The sequence below is a fragment of the Carcharhinus amblyrhynchos genome, chromosome 4 (assembly GCF_965287045.1).
Source record: "Carcharhinus amblyrhynchos chromosome 4, sCarAmb.v2.hapA, whole genome shotgun sequence".
NCBI classification, from domain to species: Eukaryota; Metazoa; Chordata; class Chondrichthyes; order Carcharhiniformes; family Carcharhinidae; genus Carcharhinus; species Carcharhinus amblyrhynchos.
The window spans coordinates 80983299-81000501 of record NC_137327.1 but is presented as its reverse complement, the minus strand read 5'-3'; the positions used below and the strand labels follow the sequence as shown (position 1 = coordinate 81000501).

The 17203-nt window shown below is 39.5% G+C and overlaps 1 protein-coding gene across 3 annotated transcripts in view; it reads left to right on the top strand.

Moving 5' to 3' along the window:
- The window catches only part of thoc2 (THO complex 2), a 133255-nt gene that overhangs the window by 62647 nt on the left and 53405 nt on the right, over positions 1–17203 (top strand). For all 3 annotated transcript variants that reach the window (XR_013886515.1, XR_013886516.1, XM_080187410.1), the window contains exons 13-22: positions 1487–1528; positions 2826–2956; positions 3044–3145; positions 8958–9042; positions 10213–10306; positions 11742–11822; positions 12435–12531; positions 13348–13465; positions 14173–14352; positions 14975–15139. Coding sequence is in view for 1 of the 3 variants with exons in the window: in XM_080187410.1 (XP_080043536.1) it covers positions 1487–1528; positions 2826–2956; positions 3044–3145; positions 8958–9042; positions 10213–10306; positions 11742–11822; positions 12435–12531; positions 13348–13465; positions 14173–14352; positions 14975–15139 (1095 nt within the window). In the remaining 2 variants the exon portion in view is untranslated. The remainder of the gene's footprint in view (positions 1–1486; positions 1529–2825; positions 2957–3043; positions 3146–8957; positions 9043–10212; positions 10307–11741; positions 11823–12434; positions 12532–13347; positions 13466–14172; positions 14353–14974; positions 15140–17203) is intronic.

Sequence of the window (17203 nt, the reverse complement as noted above, 5' to 3'; positions counted from 1 at the left end):
AGGTCATCCAGCTATCTGCAGGTTTAATTCACTTGTACCTTGTCAAAGCATTAACTTGGTGTGGAAGACAAATTAACAACTCTTTTTTATTTTAGAATAGAATAGTTTGCTGTTTATGAAGGATTAAAGCATATACAAATTTAGCATTTGATCTTTCTGGCCTGCGCTAATCGACCACACAGTGGGCAGGGAAGATAGTGCATGAGGCTGAAAATCCGTTTTGCACTGCTTTAACGCCAAATCCCACCCTCTTGGCCCCTTTTTTGCTAGTGGGATCGGCTTCATGTGCATGCCCTGTATGACATTAACAGCCACCTGGAATCTTCTGGCAGGGGTGGGGAGGGTGTCACTGTCATTGATGATGATGGGAGTGGTAGGGGTGAAGTCCATGGTGGGCAGGGGTGTACCACTGATGATTATGGGGGCCAATCCATGGTTAGAGGGGTGAGGGGGTTGGTTGTGGTTGTGTAAGGAAATCTCCCGGTGCACTGAAAGATTGGGGCTCCTGGACAATGGCACTGGTGCGCTCTACAGCCAGCTTCTCTGGCAAGCTTAGGCTCCATTGCCCCCTACCAGCATGAATCTCCCAACTGCCAAAAAAAAGTGGGGCGATTGCGTGCTAAAAAAATCCAAAGTGAAACATAGTGATTTTAAAGTTTTTATGATGCTTTGAATTTTTTTGAGGAAGATTGTGCCAAAGTCTATTTGTAGACAAACCAGTTTGGGTGGTAACTCCCAAGATTTATTCAGTTTGTTGTGTCATACTTTAAATGATGAGTGCGGCCAAGATGGTTTGTCAGTAGAAGGTCTTTTTGCTCAAAGATCAACAGTTGTATGAAATTTTCATTTCTGAATATATCACCTTGTAAAAAGGTTTGTTTTTAGATACCGTCCCTATTCTTCGTAGTTTGTGATATTGTTTCATTGTGGTGGAGTGAATAATGCAGCTTTGCTCCAAGACCTACTTGTTGGACTATCAATAAGCCCCCTCAAGCACTGGTTGCTTGTCATGTTTGAAAACCTTTGATTTATAGTCATGCTGTTAAACGAAGTTAGCTTACTGAGATCATCTGTACATACAGTAAGTTGTTAGTTTTCTGGTGCTCACTATTAGTTGTCAATGTAGTTAGGAAGCTTCAATAAGAGCAAAACTTGGTGCTGTTCCTTGTTTTGTTCTGAAATGTATTGGTTGCTAAAGATTTGGCTTTTCAAAGAATAGAAGACTAAAATCGTTTGAGAATTTTGAGAAGATTTGTGTTTGAGAATCAGTGGAGAAATTTATTTTTTATTAACTAGAAGGACATGTTAATCAATATGATGAACTTGAACCTATTGTACTTGCTGTTAAATGCAGGTTTGTCATTGTGTTTCTGACTTGATCTGCAAAGCCAGTAATTGGACTGTTGTGGCAACTGAGACTGACCATGTCATTTTTTAAACTTTTCATTAAATAATGGAGCTAACAAATACTTTTATGCATTCACAGCATACATCAGATGGCGGTAAACCAGATGACAAGGAAAGAACGGTAAGTTATTATAATTCTTTGGAGATCAAATTACTGAAATGTATACATTATCCACACACAATGCAATATCATAGAATCAGAACATTTTACAGCACAGAAGGGGGCTGTTCAGCCCATCATGTCCACACCTGTTCCTGAAATAGCTGCCCAGCTAGTCCCATTGTCCAGCCCTATCTGCATAGCCTTCTAAATGCATTACTTTCAAATACGTATCCAGCTCTCTTTTGAAACCTCTTATGAAACCTGTCTCTACCACTCTCTTCAGCAGCCCATTCCAAATCCCAACTACTCTGAATAAAGAAGTTTCTCCTCACCTTACTGCAAGCTCCCTTGCTGACATCTTGAAATTGTGACCCCTAATCGCTGACATACAAACTAGTGGAAACAGAACATCCTCCTTTACCTTGTCAGAATTGTTCATAATCTAAGACCTCAAAAAGGTTATCTTTTCTCTGCTCCAAAGAGAACAAGCTCAAGTTCTTAAATTTTTCTTTGCATCTAAAATTCCTTATTCCTGGTATCATTCCAGTATATCACCGTTACACACATTCTCGCGCTTTAGCATCCTTTGTTAAATAAAGTGCTCAGAACTGAACACAGTGCTCCAAATGTGATCTGACTAATGATTTGTTGAGGTGTAGCAGGTCTTCCTTGCTTTTATACTCTATGCATCTATTTATAAACCAGATGATCATATAAGTCTTAACAAAGTGTTTCAACTTGCCTGGCCACCTTGAGAGAATTATGCACTTAGAATCATAGAATCGTACAGTGCAGAAAGAGGCCCTTCGGCCCATCAAGTCTGCACCAAACACAATCCCACCCAGGCCCTTTCCCCATATCCCTACATATTTTACCCATTAATCCCACTCGCCTACGCATCCCCGGACACTAAGGGGCAATTTTTTAGCATGGCCAATCAACCTAACCCGCACATCTTTGGACTGGACATCACTTACATTGGAAGAATAAAGTATTTCTCGCAAATATTCAGAGGTACTCAGACAATTGTTAAAGAGCATTGTGAAATATCTCAACTTTCAAGATTTGACAACTTGTTTAAATTTTTCTGATGCTGGCGACTTAGATCTCTACTTTAATTTAGTGAGGTACCTTACGTCATTATGAGGGTTTCAACATTGCTGACATGTTCAGTTTTTCTGATCATTGTTGAAAATGCCATTTGATGTTGATCAGCAAAATGAATGTTGACTGTGTTGTATATTAAAGTGAAGAAGCATGAACTTGAGCTTAAACTATTCTTGAGCACTAATTGTGTGATGATTTAATTCTACAGGAGTCACTCGTGAGTTGTTTTCTCAGTATTGCAGATCAGGTATTGCTGCCTTCCCTTACTTTAATGGACTCCAATGCGTGCATGTCCGAAGAGCTTTGGGGAATGTTGAAAACGTTCCCGTACCAGTATAGGTGATTATCATAGAGGAACATTCAAAAATATTGATTTATTATTGTGTAGTTGCATTGTGGATTAATCTTCAAATATATTGTTTTAAGGTATCGTTTGTATGGACAGTGGAAAAATGACACCTATAGCAGTCACCCTCTTCTGGTTAAAGTCAAAGCTCAGACAATTGACAGGGCCAAATATATTATGAAGTAAGTTTTTATAACTTATATTCAAATAAATCCGCTGGAACAAAGATCATTACAGAATGTCCTATTACTTTCATGATATAGTGATGAGAAAAGTTAATGCTTTTTTTCCCCCTTGGAAAACATGCCATTTTTAAATTCATAGTTTATTGCTAACTGCTTTATGGGAACAGATGATTGTCTGGTAACTCGCATGTCGGAAATAAAAAATCAATGTTGCTTAAGCCACACTACTTCATTTTTTTGTGGTAAGATTATTAAATGATGATTAAAATACTTGTATTTCCCCCTCCACGTTTTTGGAGAGTTGCAAGCATTCTTTTCTTAAAACTTGAAATTTCTTTTTGATTTCAAATACCAATGCTGTTCTGTTTGAGTGGTGTCTTGGTTGAAGAGTTTTATGATCGATGTGGCAGTAGCGTATACGAGGCCTCATTTTGTGGAAGTGAGCATAAAAATCCCAAAGGACTAATTGATTAAAGTTGGTGGAATTCTTCTGGGATCCCATTCTCTTGCACCCAACATGTCAAAACAGATTAAATGGTTATCTTAAATAGTTATCTAATTGCTGCATGTGGGGCAATGCTCCATGAAAATTTGTCTCCGTAAGCTTACATAATAATGCCAACAATTTATAAGTGAACAGTTGTCTTTGTGATGTTGTGAATGTGCAAGATTGTATGTACAAATTCTTCTCTCTCTTCCACCTCTGATTTAATGTATTTAATTATTTTTGCTTGATTTATCATGGTTAGTAGCAGATCGTTAGAGTAGCAATACTAATTATAGTTCAGGTTTTATTACAATTTAGTACAGTGCTAAAACTAAAACAAGGCTTTCAAAATGTGTTGAGAAAATGTAATCTTTAAACTGAATTTGTTTCAACTATTCTGTGTAATAGCAAGTATGTGGAGATGTATAAAGCTGCGGGAATTCTTCCACAAACCCCAAGAGGCCAACAGTGAACACAATGAGACAGTCAATGAACCGGAACAGCCGACAGAGGGATCCGCAGTGCAGCAATCGAATTGGACTCCTCCGCAAGGCTGCTGCCCTTGACTTGACATGTATGCCCAAGCCGTTAGGAGGTGTGACAACACCAGATTCATCAGCCATACTCACCAGACATCCCTGAACATCACCCAAGCACAATGCAATGCCATCTGCGCTCTGAACACCAACCATAACATTGACATCTAACCAGCAGACAAAGGAGGGGCCATCGTCATACTGGACAGAACGGATTACTGCAAAGAAGTGTACTGACAGCTAAACAATGAGGAATGCTACTGTCAGATAGTTAGCCGCAGATCCGACCAAAGAACACACCCGTAACTCAATAGGCTGATCAAGACTTTTGATCCGGACCTTTGGAGCACACTTCCGTGCTCTCACCCCACACACTTCCTGTGTTGGAGATTTTTACTGCCTCCTGAAGATACATAAGGCAAACATATCCAGCTGTCCCATGGTATCGAGCAACGGGACCCTGTGCGAGAACCTCTCTGGGTACGTCAAGGGCATCCTGAAACCCATTGTACAAAGAACCCCCAGCTTTTGTCGCAACACTACGGACTTCTTGCAGAAACTCAGCACACGTAGAGCACTTGAACCAGGGGCACTCCTTGTCACAGTGGATGTCTTGGCACTGTACACCAGCATCCCCAGTGACGATGGCATTGCTGCAACTGCCTCAGTACACAACGCCGACAACTGCCAATTCCCACATGTGATTTTACAAGTCATCCACTTCATCCTGGACCACAATGTCACCTTCAACAACCAGTTCTTCATCCAGACACCTGGAACAGCCATGGAGACCAAATTCGCACCTCAATATGCCAACATCTTCATGCACTGGTTCGAACAAGACCCCTTCACCACACAGGACCTTCAACCGATGCTATAAACTAGATACATCGATATTTTTTTCCTTTGAACAATCGGTGAAACAACTATATGATGACATCAACAAGTTCCATCCCACCATCAGACTTGGAATCAGTTACATTCTTGGCTACACACATCTCCATCAAGGATAGTCACCTCAGCACTTGACTGTACCGCAAGCCCACGGATAACCTCACTATACTCCACTTCTCCAGCTTCCACCCTAAACACGTTGAAGAAGCCATCCCCTGTGGACAAGCCCTCCATATACACAGGATCTGCTCAGATGAGGAGGATCGCAACAGACACCTCCAGACGCTGAAAGATGCCCTCGTAACAGGATATGGCACTCGACTCATTGATCAACAGTTCCGATGCGCCACAGTGAAAAACCGCACTGACCTCCTCAGAAGACAAACATGGGACATGGCGGACAGAGTACCCTTCGTCGTACAGTACCTCCCCTGAGCGGAGAAACTACGACATCTCTGGAGCTTCAACTTGGAGACAATCTCGCCAAGGCCATCCCCACAACCCCACCTCTTGCCTTCAAACAATCGCACAACCTCAAACAGATCATTGTCCACCGCAAACTATCCAGCCTTCAGGAGAACAGTGACCACGACACCACACAACCCTGCCCCAGCAACCTCTGCAATATGTGCCGGATCATCGACATGGATGCCATCATCTCACGTGAGAACACCATTTATCAGGTGTACATGCTACATTCTCTTGCAACTCGGCCAACATTGTCTACCTGATACACTGCAGGAAAGGATGTTCCAAGGCATAATACGCTGGGGAGACCATGCAGATGCTACGACAATGGATGAATGAACACTGCTCGACAATCACCAGGCAAGAATGTTCTCTTTCTATTGGTGAACACTTCAGCCGTCACGGGCATTCAGCATCTGATCTTAGGGTGAGCATTCTCTAAGGTGGCCTTCGTGACACACGACAATGCAGAGTTGCTGAGCAGGGAGTGATAGCCAAGTTCTGCATACATGAGGACAGCCTCAACTGGGATCTTGGGTTCATGTCACACTATCTGTAACCCCCATGATTTGCCTGGGTTTGCAAAATCTCACTAACTGTCCTGGCTGAAGACAATAGACATCTCTTTAACCTGTGCTTAACCCTCTCTCCACTCACGTTGTCTGTACCTTTAAAACTTGACTATCTGTAAAGACCCGTACTCCAACCATGATTTTGTAAATTGAGTTTGTGTCTTTATATGCCCTGTTTGTGAACAGAACTCCCACTTACCTGACGAAGGAGCAGCGCTCCAGAAGCTCGTGGCTTTTGCTCCCAAATAAACCTGTTGGACTTTAACCTGGTGTTGTGAGACTTCTTACTAGTATCAATTAAACAGTTTTAAGCAAAGGAAATGAAAAATGGCAGTCGTGAACTATTGCCGTAATCTTATAATGTGTTTACTGAAGTAGAAATGAAGCCCCATGCCCATGAGAGTTATGAATTGTGCACTGGTAACAGTAAAGGCATTTTCTTGCTGCATAGGAAATTAAAAATATTGTTTAACTATATTATTCTGATTGTGGTAAAATCTATTTATTGCGATATTGTACACGTGAATTTTCTGCAAATAGCTGATGTCTTATAATTCAGGTTGCGGTTTCCAGACCCTGACTGCCCTGCAATTCAGAACAGCACTATTTTCTGCCATTTGACTTCATATTTTAAGTGAACTTTTGCAATATTATTCAATGAATAATATACGTATGAAATAATTTTCAGATAGCAATGGGATCGAAGTTCTTACCTGGAATGTAGGATGCATTGATGGGGTCAGTGGGATTTTTGAAACAGAACCTGGTTTGAGATTTTGAGACTGCCATTTTTACATTATTAGATTAGATCTCGTAATTTACCAGGGCAATATTGAATTGGTTGCACTTTTATCAGTTGCATCAGAATAAGGCATTGGCGGAACCCTTTTCAGCCTTTTGATTCTGAAAAAGTTTGATTATCTTTTTGGTGGTGGTTATACCTTTCTGCAATTAGAGCTAAACATCTTGGGCCTCAGGAGACCTTAGTTTGAGTGGTAATAGGACACTTGTAGGGGTAAATCATGATGAGAGACGGTGCTGATTATGAAGCGCTTTTGCAGCTGGCCTGTCCTGGGCATGTAAATGAACCCATCTACAAAATTGTGAATGTTTTCCACGGGTGGGATTTTCCAGCCTGAAAATCCTGCCTGAGGTCAACAGAGCTTTGCATGGTCCTGTCTACGATTCCTGTGATGGGCTGGATGGTAAAATTCCACTCCACAGATCTGAACAAGGTTAGCAACAGTTGTGCCGTATTCTGCTTGTGCTGGAAAAGTAAGTCAATGGGTCTAATTTCACCATTTTGATTATAAGTACCAGGAGTATTTCAGATCTGACTTTTAGACCTGTTCTGGGCGCCCCCATATGCATTCTGCTCACAAAAATTTCGGCGAGTCCAAATCGTGCTGCACGCACTTGTGGGTGTGGCTTAACATACCCAAAACTCTGTAACTCCGATTGGCACTTCCAACTGCGCATGCACAGGAAAAAAAAAGATAGAATGCTGCTCCCCTGCCATATGCCACAACCCTCTGGCCTCCACAGACATACCTCCCCTTGCTCCACTGATCACAGGCAGATTGATCCTCACCCCAGCTGATCTCAGGCAGAGTGGCAGTGGACCCCCTTCCCCTTACTGATCACAGGCAGAGTGGCAGCGGAGCCCCCTCCCCATACTGATCAAGGCAGAGTGGCAACAGACCCCCTTCCACCCTCACTGACACCTGTAGAGTGGCAGCAGATCCCCTTTCACCCACCACTGATTGCAGGCAGAGTGGCAGCGGACCCCCTCTCCCCCACTGATCTCAAACAGAGAGGCAGCGGACGTCCCCCATTGATTTCGAGAAGAGGGAGCCATTGGACGCAAGTCTGTTACCTCCTCATTAACCCTCACTGATGGAATGCCCGGAACGGACTTGTATGGAGCATGTTTGTTTCGCGCTGATTCCGGATGGGTGAACGCAGTGGTAAATGGGGAAGTGCCAGTAAAGTTGGGCGTGCAACCTAGTCAGTCAACTTAAATGCATGTAAATGCATTTAAATGGCCATTGTCCCTGTTTTGGGCGTGGTCCCGTTCATGGCCATTTTTGGGCCTTGGTAGATGGGGAACCGGCACAGAGGTAGCCACGGATGCACTAGTCGCCTCATGCCTCTTTACCAAGTTTTTGTGCCTAAAAATGGGTGCAATATGATGGTAAAATCGGGCTCAGTGTCTCTGGTATCCATTGGTCCTTTTTGTTGGCTGAATGTATTGAATCAGTGAAAGAGTAATACTCTGATTTTTGGATCATATGGACATGTCCTTTTACCTATGGTGTTGGTCAAATTTGTTTTTGTTCAAGATGCTTTTGATTTAGCAAATTTGATAATGTGGGAATTTATAGGAATAGAAAAAGACCATTAGGTCCTGCCCAGTGTCAGAAATTAAGCATTTTTTGGGGAACGTTGTGCACATTTTAATGGTAGTGTGAAACACCCTGAAATGTTTTCCATGCACATTGAAGGAAATTAGGATGATATAGTTATATTCACTGTTGATGGTTTCTACATTTAATTGAATTTTGTAGTTATGGTGTAAACCACTTTGTAATGGTTGCATGTTAGGGTTGATTGATTTCCCATCAACTACCAAACAAAGAAATATGCTTTCTTAATGAGCTTTCTCTTTCTCCTTTTTATTAAGCTTCTAGTCAGTCCTGCAAATCACCGTCTCCATGATGTGGAAGTTTTAATGAAAATGTTGTTTAATTCTGACTTTTAATACGTTTACAATTTATTGATGCACTTTCAAACTTCAAATGTAAAAATAATACGAAAACCATGTTTTCATTTTCTGTTGTTCTCTTTTCCAGGCGATTGACTAAGGAAAATGTAAAGCCTTCTGGAAGACAAATTGGAAAGCTGAGTCACAGCAATCCAACAATTTTGTTTGATTATGTACGCATTCTTTTGCCATCACTTATGTACAAGTGAAAATTATATGATCCAGATGAAAATATAATGGTTTATTTTGGGCGATCTACGTGTACTTTAAATGAGATAACTTATTATTCTAGAATCTGGATTTGAATGTTGGCCATATCTAAGAGATGAAACAATCCCCCTCACTGCTAGCTATAAGCATCTGGTTTGCTGAGACTCAATCCAATTCCTAATGTTTCCAGCATTATGTAAAATTCTTCACTTCACATCTGTCTGAACTAAGAGTTCATTGCTGTCACAGATTTGACTTGTCCATCACAGCATGGTGTTACACTGTGTTGAGCACAAAGGCCACTGATAATTGCAAATATTTTGGAATTCAATTTTGAAAAGGGCAAGATTTTAAAAAAAAAGCTGGTAAATGCACTACATTGTTTAATACAATGAAATGGTGATTGTGCTTTCAACTCATTACCAGATTGCTGTATTTTTATTGTATAAGCTTAACTTAAAGAATGACAGTCAAAAAGCTGAAAATTATTTCTTCATTCCTTCCATCTTCAATTTCAGTTCCAATATCTGCCAGAAATTAATTAAATGAGCAGAGTTTAAATATACAGGTCATGTATATTTAATTTGCTTAAAGATATTTGCCATGGCATAGGGATAGCATGCTTATCTTTCAGTCAGAAGTCATGGGTTCAAACCCAGTCTCGAGGTTTGAGCCATGTATTCAGATAATTTAATGGGGCAGAATACTTGCTGATTATCTCAGTGATTTCCTGTGTGCTATTTAGCTGCTGCCTTTGTCTGCATTACGTTGCAAATGGCATTTGTGTGAGAGGTACTTTAGGGTTTGAGAATGTGAAAGGCACAATATAAATGGAAGGGTAACTCTTTCTTTATGTTCAACACAGTTCAACAGTCGATTACCTACTTCCACATCTGTAATTTAATTTGTTGCCTTTTACTATACTTGCATGTAAAATTAGTTTTAATGCATTTTTTTTAATATAAGACAAATATCCAATGATTCAACGATGACTCTTTCTTATGTTGTGGTATGTAATGAAAAAACTAAACAGTAACCAGTTTGCAGTGTAATAGGTTCTCTTATAATGGTCAGTCATTCTTATTCCAGTCACCATATTGAGTGTGTCTCTTTTACACGTGTTCATTTTTCAGATTTTATCACAGATTCAGAAATATGACAACCTAATTACTCCTGTTGTGGATTCTTTGAAATACCTCACTTCCTTGAACTATGATGTCTTAGCTTGTATCCTTTAAAGAAGTTGTTTAGTTATATTAATTTAACATCATTAGGTATGTCATGATGTCCCATACACTGGATTCATTTATTAGTCAAAAATAATACATAGTAATTAAGAGCTAATCAGAAATTATTTTGCATTTGAATTTTCCCTGGTAACTGAAAAGCACTGCTTATGTTCGTCAATCTTAATAGGGCTGTTTATATTTAAAATGCATTCAGTATTGGATGATTAATTGTTTCAGGCTGTGCTCTTAAGATGTGGTAATCAAGCATGCCTATGAACAAAAGTTTTTGTGAGCATCTTTTAAAAAAATGTCTTGGTATGACGTGTCTAAAGGGCAAAATATCACCCTTATCTGATGCTATTTAAACTTCCTTTGAAACAGAAGCAATGTTCGGAAGAAGATTGAGGCAGGTGTTTTTGGCACAACTTGCCATGCTGAAAGAAATGATGTTCTTTCTTGGTTGTGCTGATGATGTCAATTGCAGGAGTCATTGCTGTGCACCATAAGGTGCTTCAATAGCAAACAGAGGGGGAGTGAGATTTCAACACGAGCCAAGAGTTGATCTGGAAATGCTTCAGCTTCGCAAATCACCTTGCAAAAATTTTTACTATCCCTTAGCTGAACCACGGGCAAATGCCTTTTTCCAAATACAGAGAAGATACAGAACCCAAGATATTCTGAGTTTCAGTGGTGTGAAGTAACTGAAACACACTCTATCTCCCTGACCCCATTGTGTTTAGGTTCAGATCAATTGGACTTTTTTTAAGTTAATGAAAGTATTTTAGGGCTATTTAGTGGCATTGATGAGGTGCAGTGATGGAATGTAACTGCTGAGAAAAATTTATGTAATGTGGTTGGATAATATTCACCAATTGAAAAGGTAGAATTTTGAACACTTAGGCAGTAATTTTTTAAGAACTCCCTCTTTGACACTGACACAATAAATAATAGACCCAGCAGGCATGTAGAGACAAAAATTATAAAAGTGCACAACTGTCCTTCGATTAACTTTGGTGGCATGTTGGGCTGAAAAATTGAAATACTGTTTTGATGACCCATTATCGCTTTCCAAAACTAAAGATTGAGAATCTCCACAGCTTTTAATTTTTTTTCACTTTGTGTTATTGCGTTAAAATAGAAACTAATTCTTATATTTGTATTGGAAATTCAACCAGTTTTCTGTTTTGCATTTTTAATTAAAACTTGTTTAAAATTACTATACTTAGTGGAAAAATATAAACAAAATAAGACCAAAAAATGTTTTTCTGTCATATGTTAAAATCGAAAGTAAAATGCTAGCTTTCTGAGTTTAAAGCTGAGAAATAGCTTTGAGAGAGTTCAATATTGCGTGCAGTTGCCCAATGTGTTTTTGTCAGGAGCAATCAGTCATTGCTTCATTTCAAGTTGATAGTTTTCCTTTAACTTCTGAAAAGATTGCATCATTGAAGCTCTGGCTAATCCCGAAAAGGAGAGGATGAAACATGATGACACCACCATTTCAACCTGGTTGCAGAGTCAGTGGAATTTTTATTCAGTTTTGCTATTTTGCAGTAACTTTAATGATTTACCTTTTCATTTTAATAATATATTTGTCTAGAATTCAGCAAAGTTGAGAGATTATAAAAATTATTAGAAATACAGGACTGTTGTCTTGAAAAGAAAGTTTAGAGTTTGTCTCAAGTAAGGCTAACATTAACATTGCAATGAAGTTGCTGTGAAATTTCCCTAATTGCCACAGAATGGCGTCTGTTTGGCTCAATGCACCTGACCAGCATGTTTTTCAGAATGTGGGAGGAAACCTACACAGACACAGGGAGAACGTGCAAACTTCACTCAGACAGCGACCCAAGCCGGGAATTGAACCCAGGTCTCTGGCGCTGTGAAACAGCAGTACTGACTATTGTGTTACCATGCTGGATAAAGCCCCTACCTTCGAGCATAAATTCTATTTAAGATGGTTTTTTTTTTAAGTTCACATGGTTATATTTCCAGCATATTTTTCATTCAAACTTCCAAGATTCATTGGAAGTTTATTTATTTAAAGAAATATTTCACTATTATCATACTAAGATTGCTTTGAATTTTGTAGTGGTATGAAGAAAACAATTATTTATTTCTATGAACAGGCCTGGCAAGTTTTTGTGGTGCAATTTTCAGAAAATATCCCATAGAACTTACCGGTCTTCTGCAGTATGTGGCAAACCAACTGAAAGCTGGGAAAAGGTACGGTTATTGTATGCCCAGGAAATGTTAGGGTTATAACTTGAAGTTTGGGTATCATTCGACAAGTATGATTTCTGAGCAAACCAACATCCACAAACTGTGTACTCTGTAATCTGGTTTCTGCAAGTTTTAACCTTGATTAAAATAATAGCTGTAACTTGTATAATTAATGAAATAAATCTTGTTAACTTTAGTTGCTACTTTTTTTGTCAAATACTAATTTCAGCAGAAACCTTTATTTTGCACCTCTTCGAAGCACTGACCTACAGTTTACCAGTTGCCTTGTATGTGTATGGTTGCATCACTCCTGTTTGTTTTTGATGTGGAGATGCCAACTTTGGACTGTGGTGGGCATAATTAGAAGTCTCACAACCCTAGGTTGAAGTCCAACAGTTTATTTGGAATTACGAGCTTTCAGAGCGCTGCTTATGATGCTCCTCAGACTCACCTGATGAAGCAGCAGCGCTCTGAAAACTCGTGATTCTGAATAAACCTGTTGGACTTTAACCTGGTATTGTGAGACTTTTTAATGATCCTTTTGCGGGAAGGGGGCATACCCACATGGAGACAAATTTGAGATTAGGAGATTAAGGCACGGTTTTTGCCTCCACAATCGTGTCTAAATCTTAGTAATTTTAACCTTTTCTGAATCAATTACTAGAATGTAAGGAGCAAACAATTTTGGAGTTCAAGTTAATTTATGCAGTAAATATCCTGTCTTCAGTTTTAGTGGTCTGTGGGCAGCAAAAAACTTTTTGTCATCCTTGCGGTCAATGTGATTTTCCGTTCAACTTATTGTTTAATTGTTCAATGCAGCTTTGATTTGCTGATCCTAAAAGAAGTGGTGCAGAAGATGGCTGGTATTGAAATTACAGAGGAAATGACAACAGAGCAATTGGAAGCCATGACTGGTGGAGAACAGTTAAAAGCTGAGGCAATACATTTTTGCATGCTATGACATTTGTAAAAGGTTATGGAGGGCAACTGACCAAACATTGGCAAATTTGCTTTAAAAATCTGCTGTAACTTGGGTTATAGAAAATAAAATCCATTTAGATGTGTGGATTCCAGTCTGCTGGTCTCTGCTTTGAAATAAATGGGAATCATGAACTTGGCATTTCTGAAACATAGGTGCTTGGAATTTCACAAAGCACCTTTTTCTCTCAGGTCTAATCAGGTTGCAAAATTGTCTTAACGTTGGGTGGGTTGTAACATTTGCCAATTTAAGTTGCATTCTTGATTGGCTTAAGCAGTAGTAGCAAGAGGAAATATCTTCATTTTTTATGATTGTTTCCTTAATAGAATTAACTTGTGTTCTGTAGTAGGTTATCAAGTTGGTCCAAAAATATTTGGTACGTGTCACTTTTCCAATTTGTACTATGTGAAAACCATAACTTTTATCATCATGGTAAATTTCAATTATTATTTTGGATTGGACAGAGAAGAGGAAATAGTTTATGATGTGCATTCCTCTTATGGCCTTATATTCTGTTTTGTTATTGGATGCCAATGCTGAGATTAGCTATTAAACTACAGGATATAATTTTGTTGAGATCTCTTCTGTAACATTAAAAGGTGTAAAGCTCTTCATTGGTGAAAAACTTGCTCATTATGGTAAAATGTTTTTGATTCTGTTTTAAGGGTGGCTACTTTGGACAGATTAGGAACACAAAGAAGTCATCTCAGCGGCTAAAAGATGCACTGCTGGACCATGATCTGGCACTTCCACTTTGTCTCCTGATGGCTCAGCAGAGAAATGGTGTAATTTTCCAGGAGGGAGGTGAGAAGCACCTCAAATTAGTTGGAAAATTGTACGATCAGGTAAATGTTGCATATATACAAGGAATTTGTTTAATGATCGTTTAGTAATTTTTGTGGGTAGTGGGATTATAAAATTGCTTGACGGTTATTTCAAGAATTCTACTTATCAAGTTTGTTAGTTCACATTGACAGATACTGTGTATTTTCTGGATGAATTATCTGATTGGTGAACACACTGTCTAGTAGCTTAAATGTTAATCCCCTCCACCAACAGCATGTCCTGGTTACCTTGTGTACTGTTAAGAGAATGCACTGCAGTAACTCGTCAAGACTTATTTTGTAGCATCTTCCAAATCTGTACTGCCTGTATGGACAAGAGAAGGAGGTGCATTAAAACTTCATCTCCATTACTTTGAGATTACTTTTGCCATGACCTTGAAGAAAAGTAAAGCATGCTGTGCTCTAATATTAATCTGTAGATTTTTTTTCATTTCTTCCTTTTCGGTTTGAATAGTTTGTTTTACAACTTAAACCTAGTTGCACAAGCACAGGTGCAACACTGTCAAATTAATATTGTCTACACTTTCAAACATTCTCTTAGTCCACTCAGATTTATGAAATAATGTACAAAATGCTTATAAATCCAATTTATATACTAAATATATCCTACTTGCTTTCGTAGTGCCATGATACCCTGGTGCAATTTGGAGGATTTTTAGCTTCAAACCTAAGTACAGAAGACTATATCAAACGAGTGCCTTCGATTGATGTTCTTTGTAATCAGTTTCACACACCTCATGATGCTGCATTTTTCTTATCTCGTCCTATGTATGCACACCACATTTCGGTAAGTTCAGTGCAGTCTTTGGCAGCTACTTTCCAGTTGATGTGAAAGGTTACTATGCTGGTGATATTTTTTCCCTTATTTTATATATTTCTTTAAGAAGACCAATCTATCAGCAGTACAGGTCGCATAAAATGGGACTTCAAACATTGGCTAGCCAATAAATTGATGGAAGTGCAAACTTAAACTTTCTGAACCATGTTTAAAATGTCTTTAATCTAACTCTCTATAAATCAGTTTGGTTTCTAAAGTAATGCTTGAGCTATTTAATAGCTTCAGAAGAATGGGGCTCAGGTGGAGACGTTTTCTTATTCATTTATTCCTTTTGCAGTGTGATGATATTTGTGCTTGTGTAACTGCCAATCTGGACAGGGGCCCATGTTATATGGAGTTCCTGAAAACAAAACTTAGAGCCTCAGCCCAAGAAAATTCAGCACTTCGATGTATTGCAAACAACAGTTGGGTTGTTTCATAATGGGCTAGTTCTATTGGCAGAGACAATGCAGCGTAGGTACTGAAAGCTGAAAATAAGGAAGGTAAAATCACCAAAATATTGATGCATTTTGGGCAATTCTGAACTTTGTTCAATATCACATGTGTTCCCTTAATTCAATTGTGCCTGAAATCCTGTCAATTTTCACTGCAAAATACACAATTTATATTATTGAAATATGGAAAAAATTTGAATGATGAGAATCTGTTAGATCCATCCTAGACCAGGCCCATCAGAATCTGTAGTTTGCCTTTTAAAAAATTTTTTCCTATTTTAAATTGATTTTACTTGCTGTTTTGCTTAATGCTACAGTGGACAAAGAATACACGTTTCCACTTCTGAGCTTTTTACTGATTATTTAATAGTTTTTGTACTTGAACTCGTTTTGTGACTAATTGTTTTGCTGGTCCTGGAGGTTCTGTCATCTCGGGTAGATATCCAGATCGTACACTGGTTGATTTCAACTCTGAATTTTGATCCCTGAGAGAAGAATGAACAGAGATTTGACCCCAGTTTGGTAATTCTCCAAAGTTGTTAATTATTGTTCAAACCTCAAAAAGTTCCAGATACCCTGATAATTTTGGGAACAAAGGGAGAGTAGACTATTCAGCCCATTCTGTCAGCCAATTAGTTCATGGCTGATCATCTACCTGAACCCCCAGTGATGTAGAGATTAGGGGAGGGACCAACCAGACTGGAGGCCAGAGGTAATTCTGAAGGAGAGGGTGGTATTTACCGGGGGCAGTCAAATGATGAAGTTTGGAAGGGCACCAGCTATGTGGGTGAGTGGTAGCTAGCGGATAAGGTGTAGGACTACCTGCTTCCAGGACCAGAGGTTATAAAGGTTTACAAGATCCAGGTATCCTTTATGAAGCTGTCAGTCAAGATGTGCCACAATAGACTCTGCTTCAGCAGGGAGATACTTGTTCCCTGTGCAACGTTCCTGCTGACTTGGTGCCACGTGTATTAAGAGGGTACCTGCTCCATGTGGCTGTGAAGGTCGTGGCAGCCCTGAATGCCACCGGGTTGTTCCAGGGTTCAATGAGTGACGTACATGGCATTTCGCAGTCATCTACCCATGAATGTATCCTTGAGGTCACAAATGCATTCTATGTGGGGCATCGGACTTCATTAATTTCGACCTAGACTAGGACAAGGGCTATGGGATTTGGCATCATGGCTGGTGTGCCACAGGTGCAGAAGACTTATTGATTGAACTACACTCAGTGACATCAGGCAGTCCCATTTATAAACAGGAAGGGGTTTCACTTTCCTCATGTCCAGATGGTCTGTGATCGCCAGATGAGGATAATGCGTGTTTTCCAGGAAGTGTGCATGATAGCTTCATCCATGGGCAATTTCAAATCTCTGCAATATTCTAAGGTCACCCAAAGCTGCAGGGATGGCTCACTGGGGACAAGGGATGCTCACTGGGGACAAGGGATACCCACTGAGATCATGGCTTATGACTGCAGTTTGGAGGTCTGAGACTGAAGCAGAGGGCCACTACACCAAAGGTCTCAGTGCCACCTGGCACTGATTGAGTGGTGTCGCTTAAAATACACTGTTGTCTT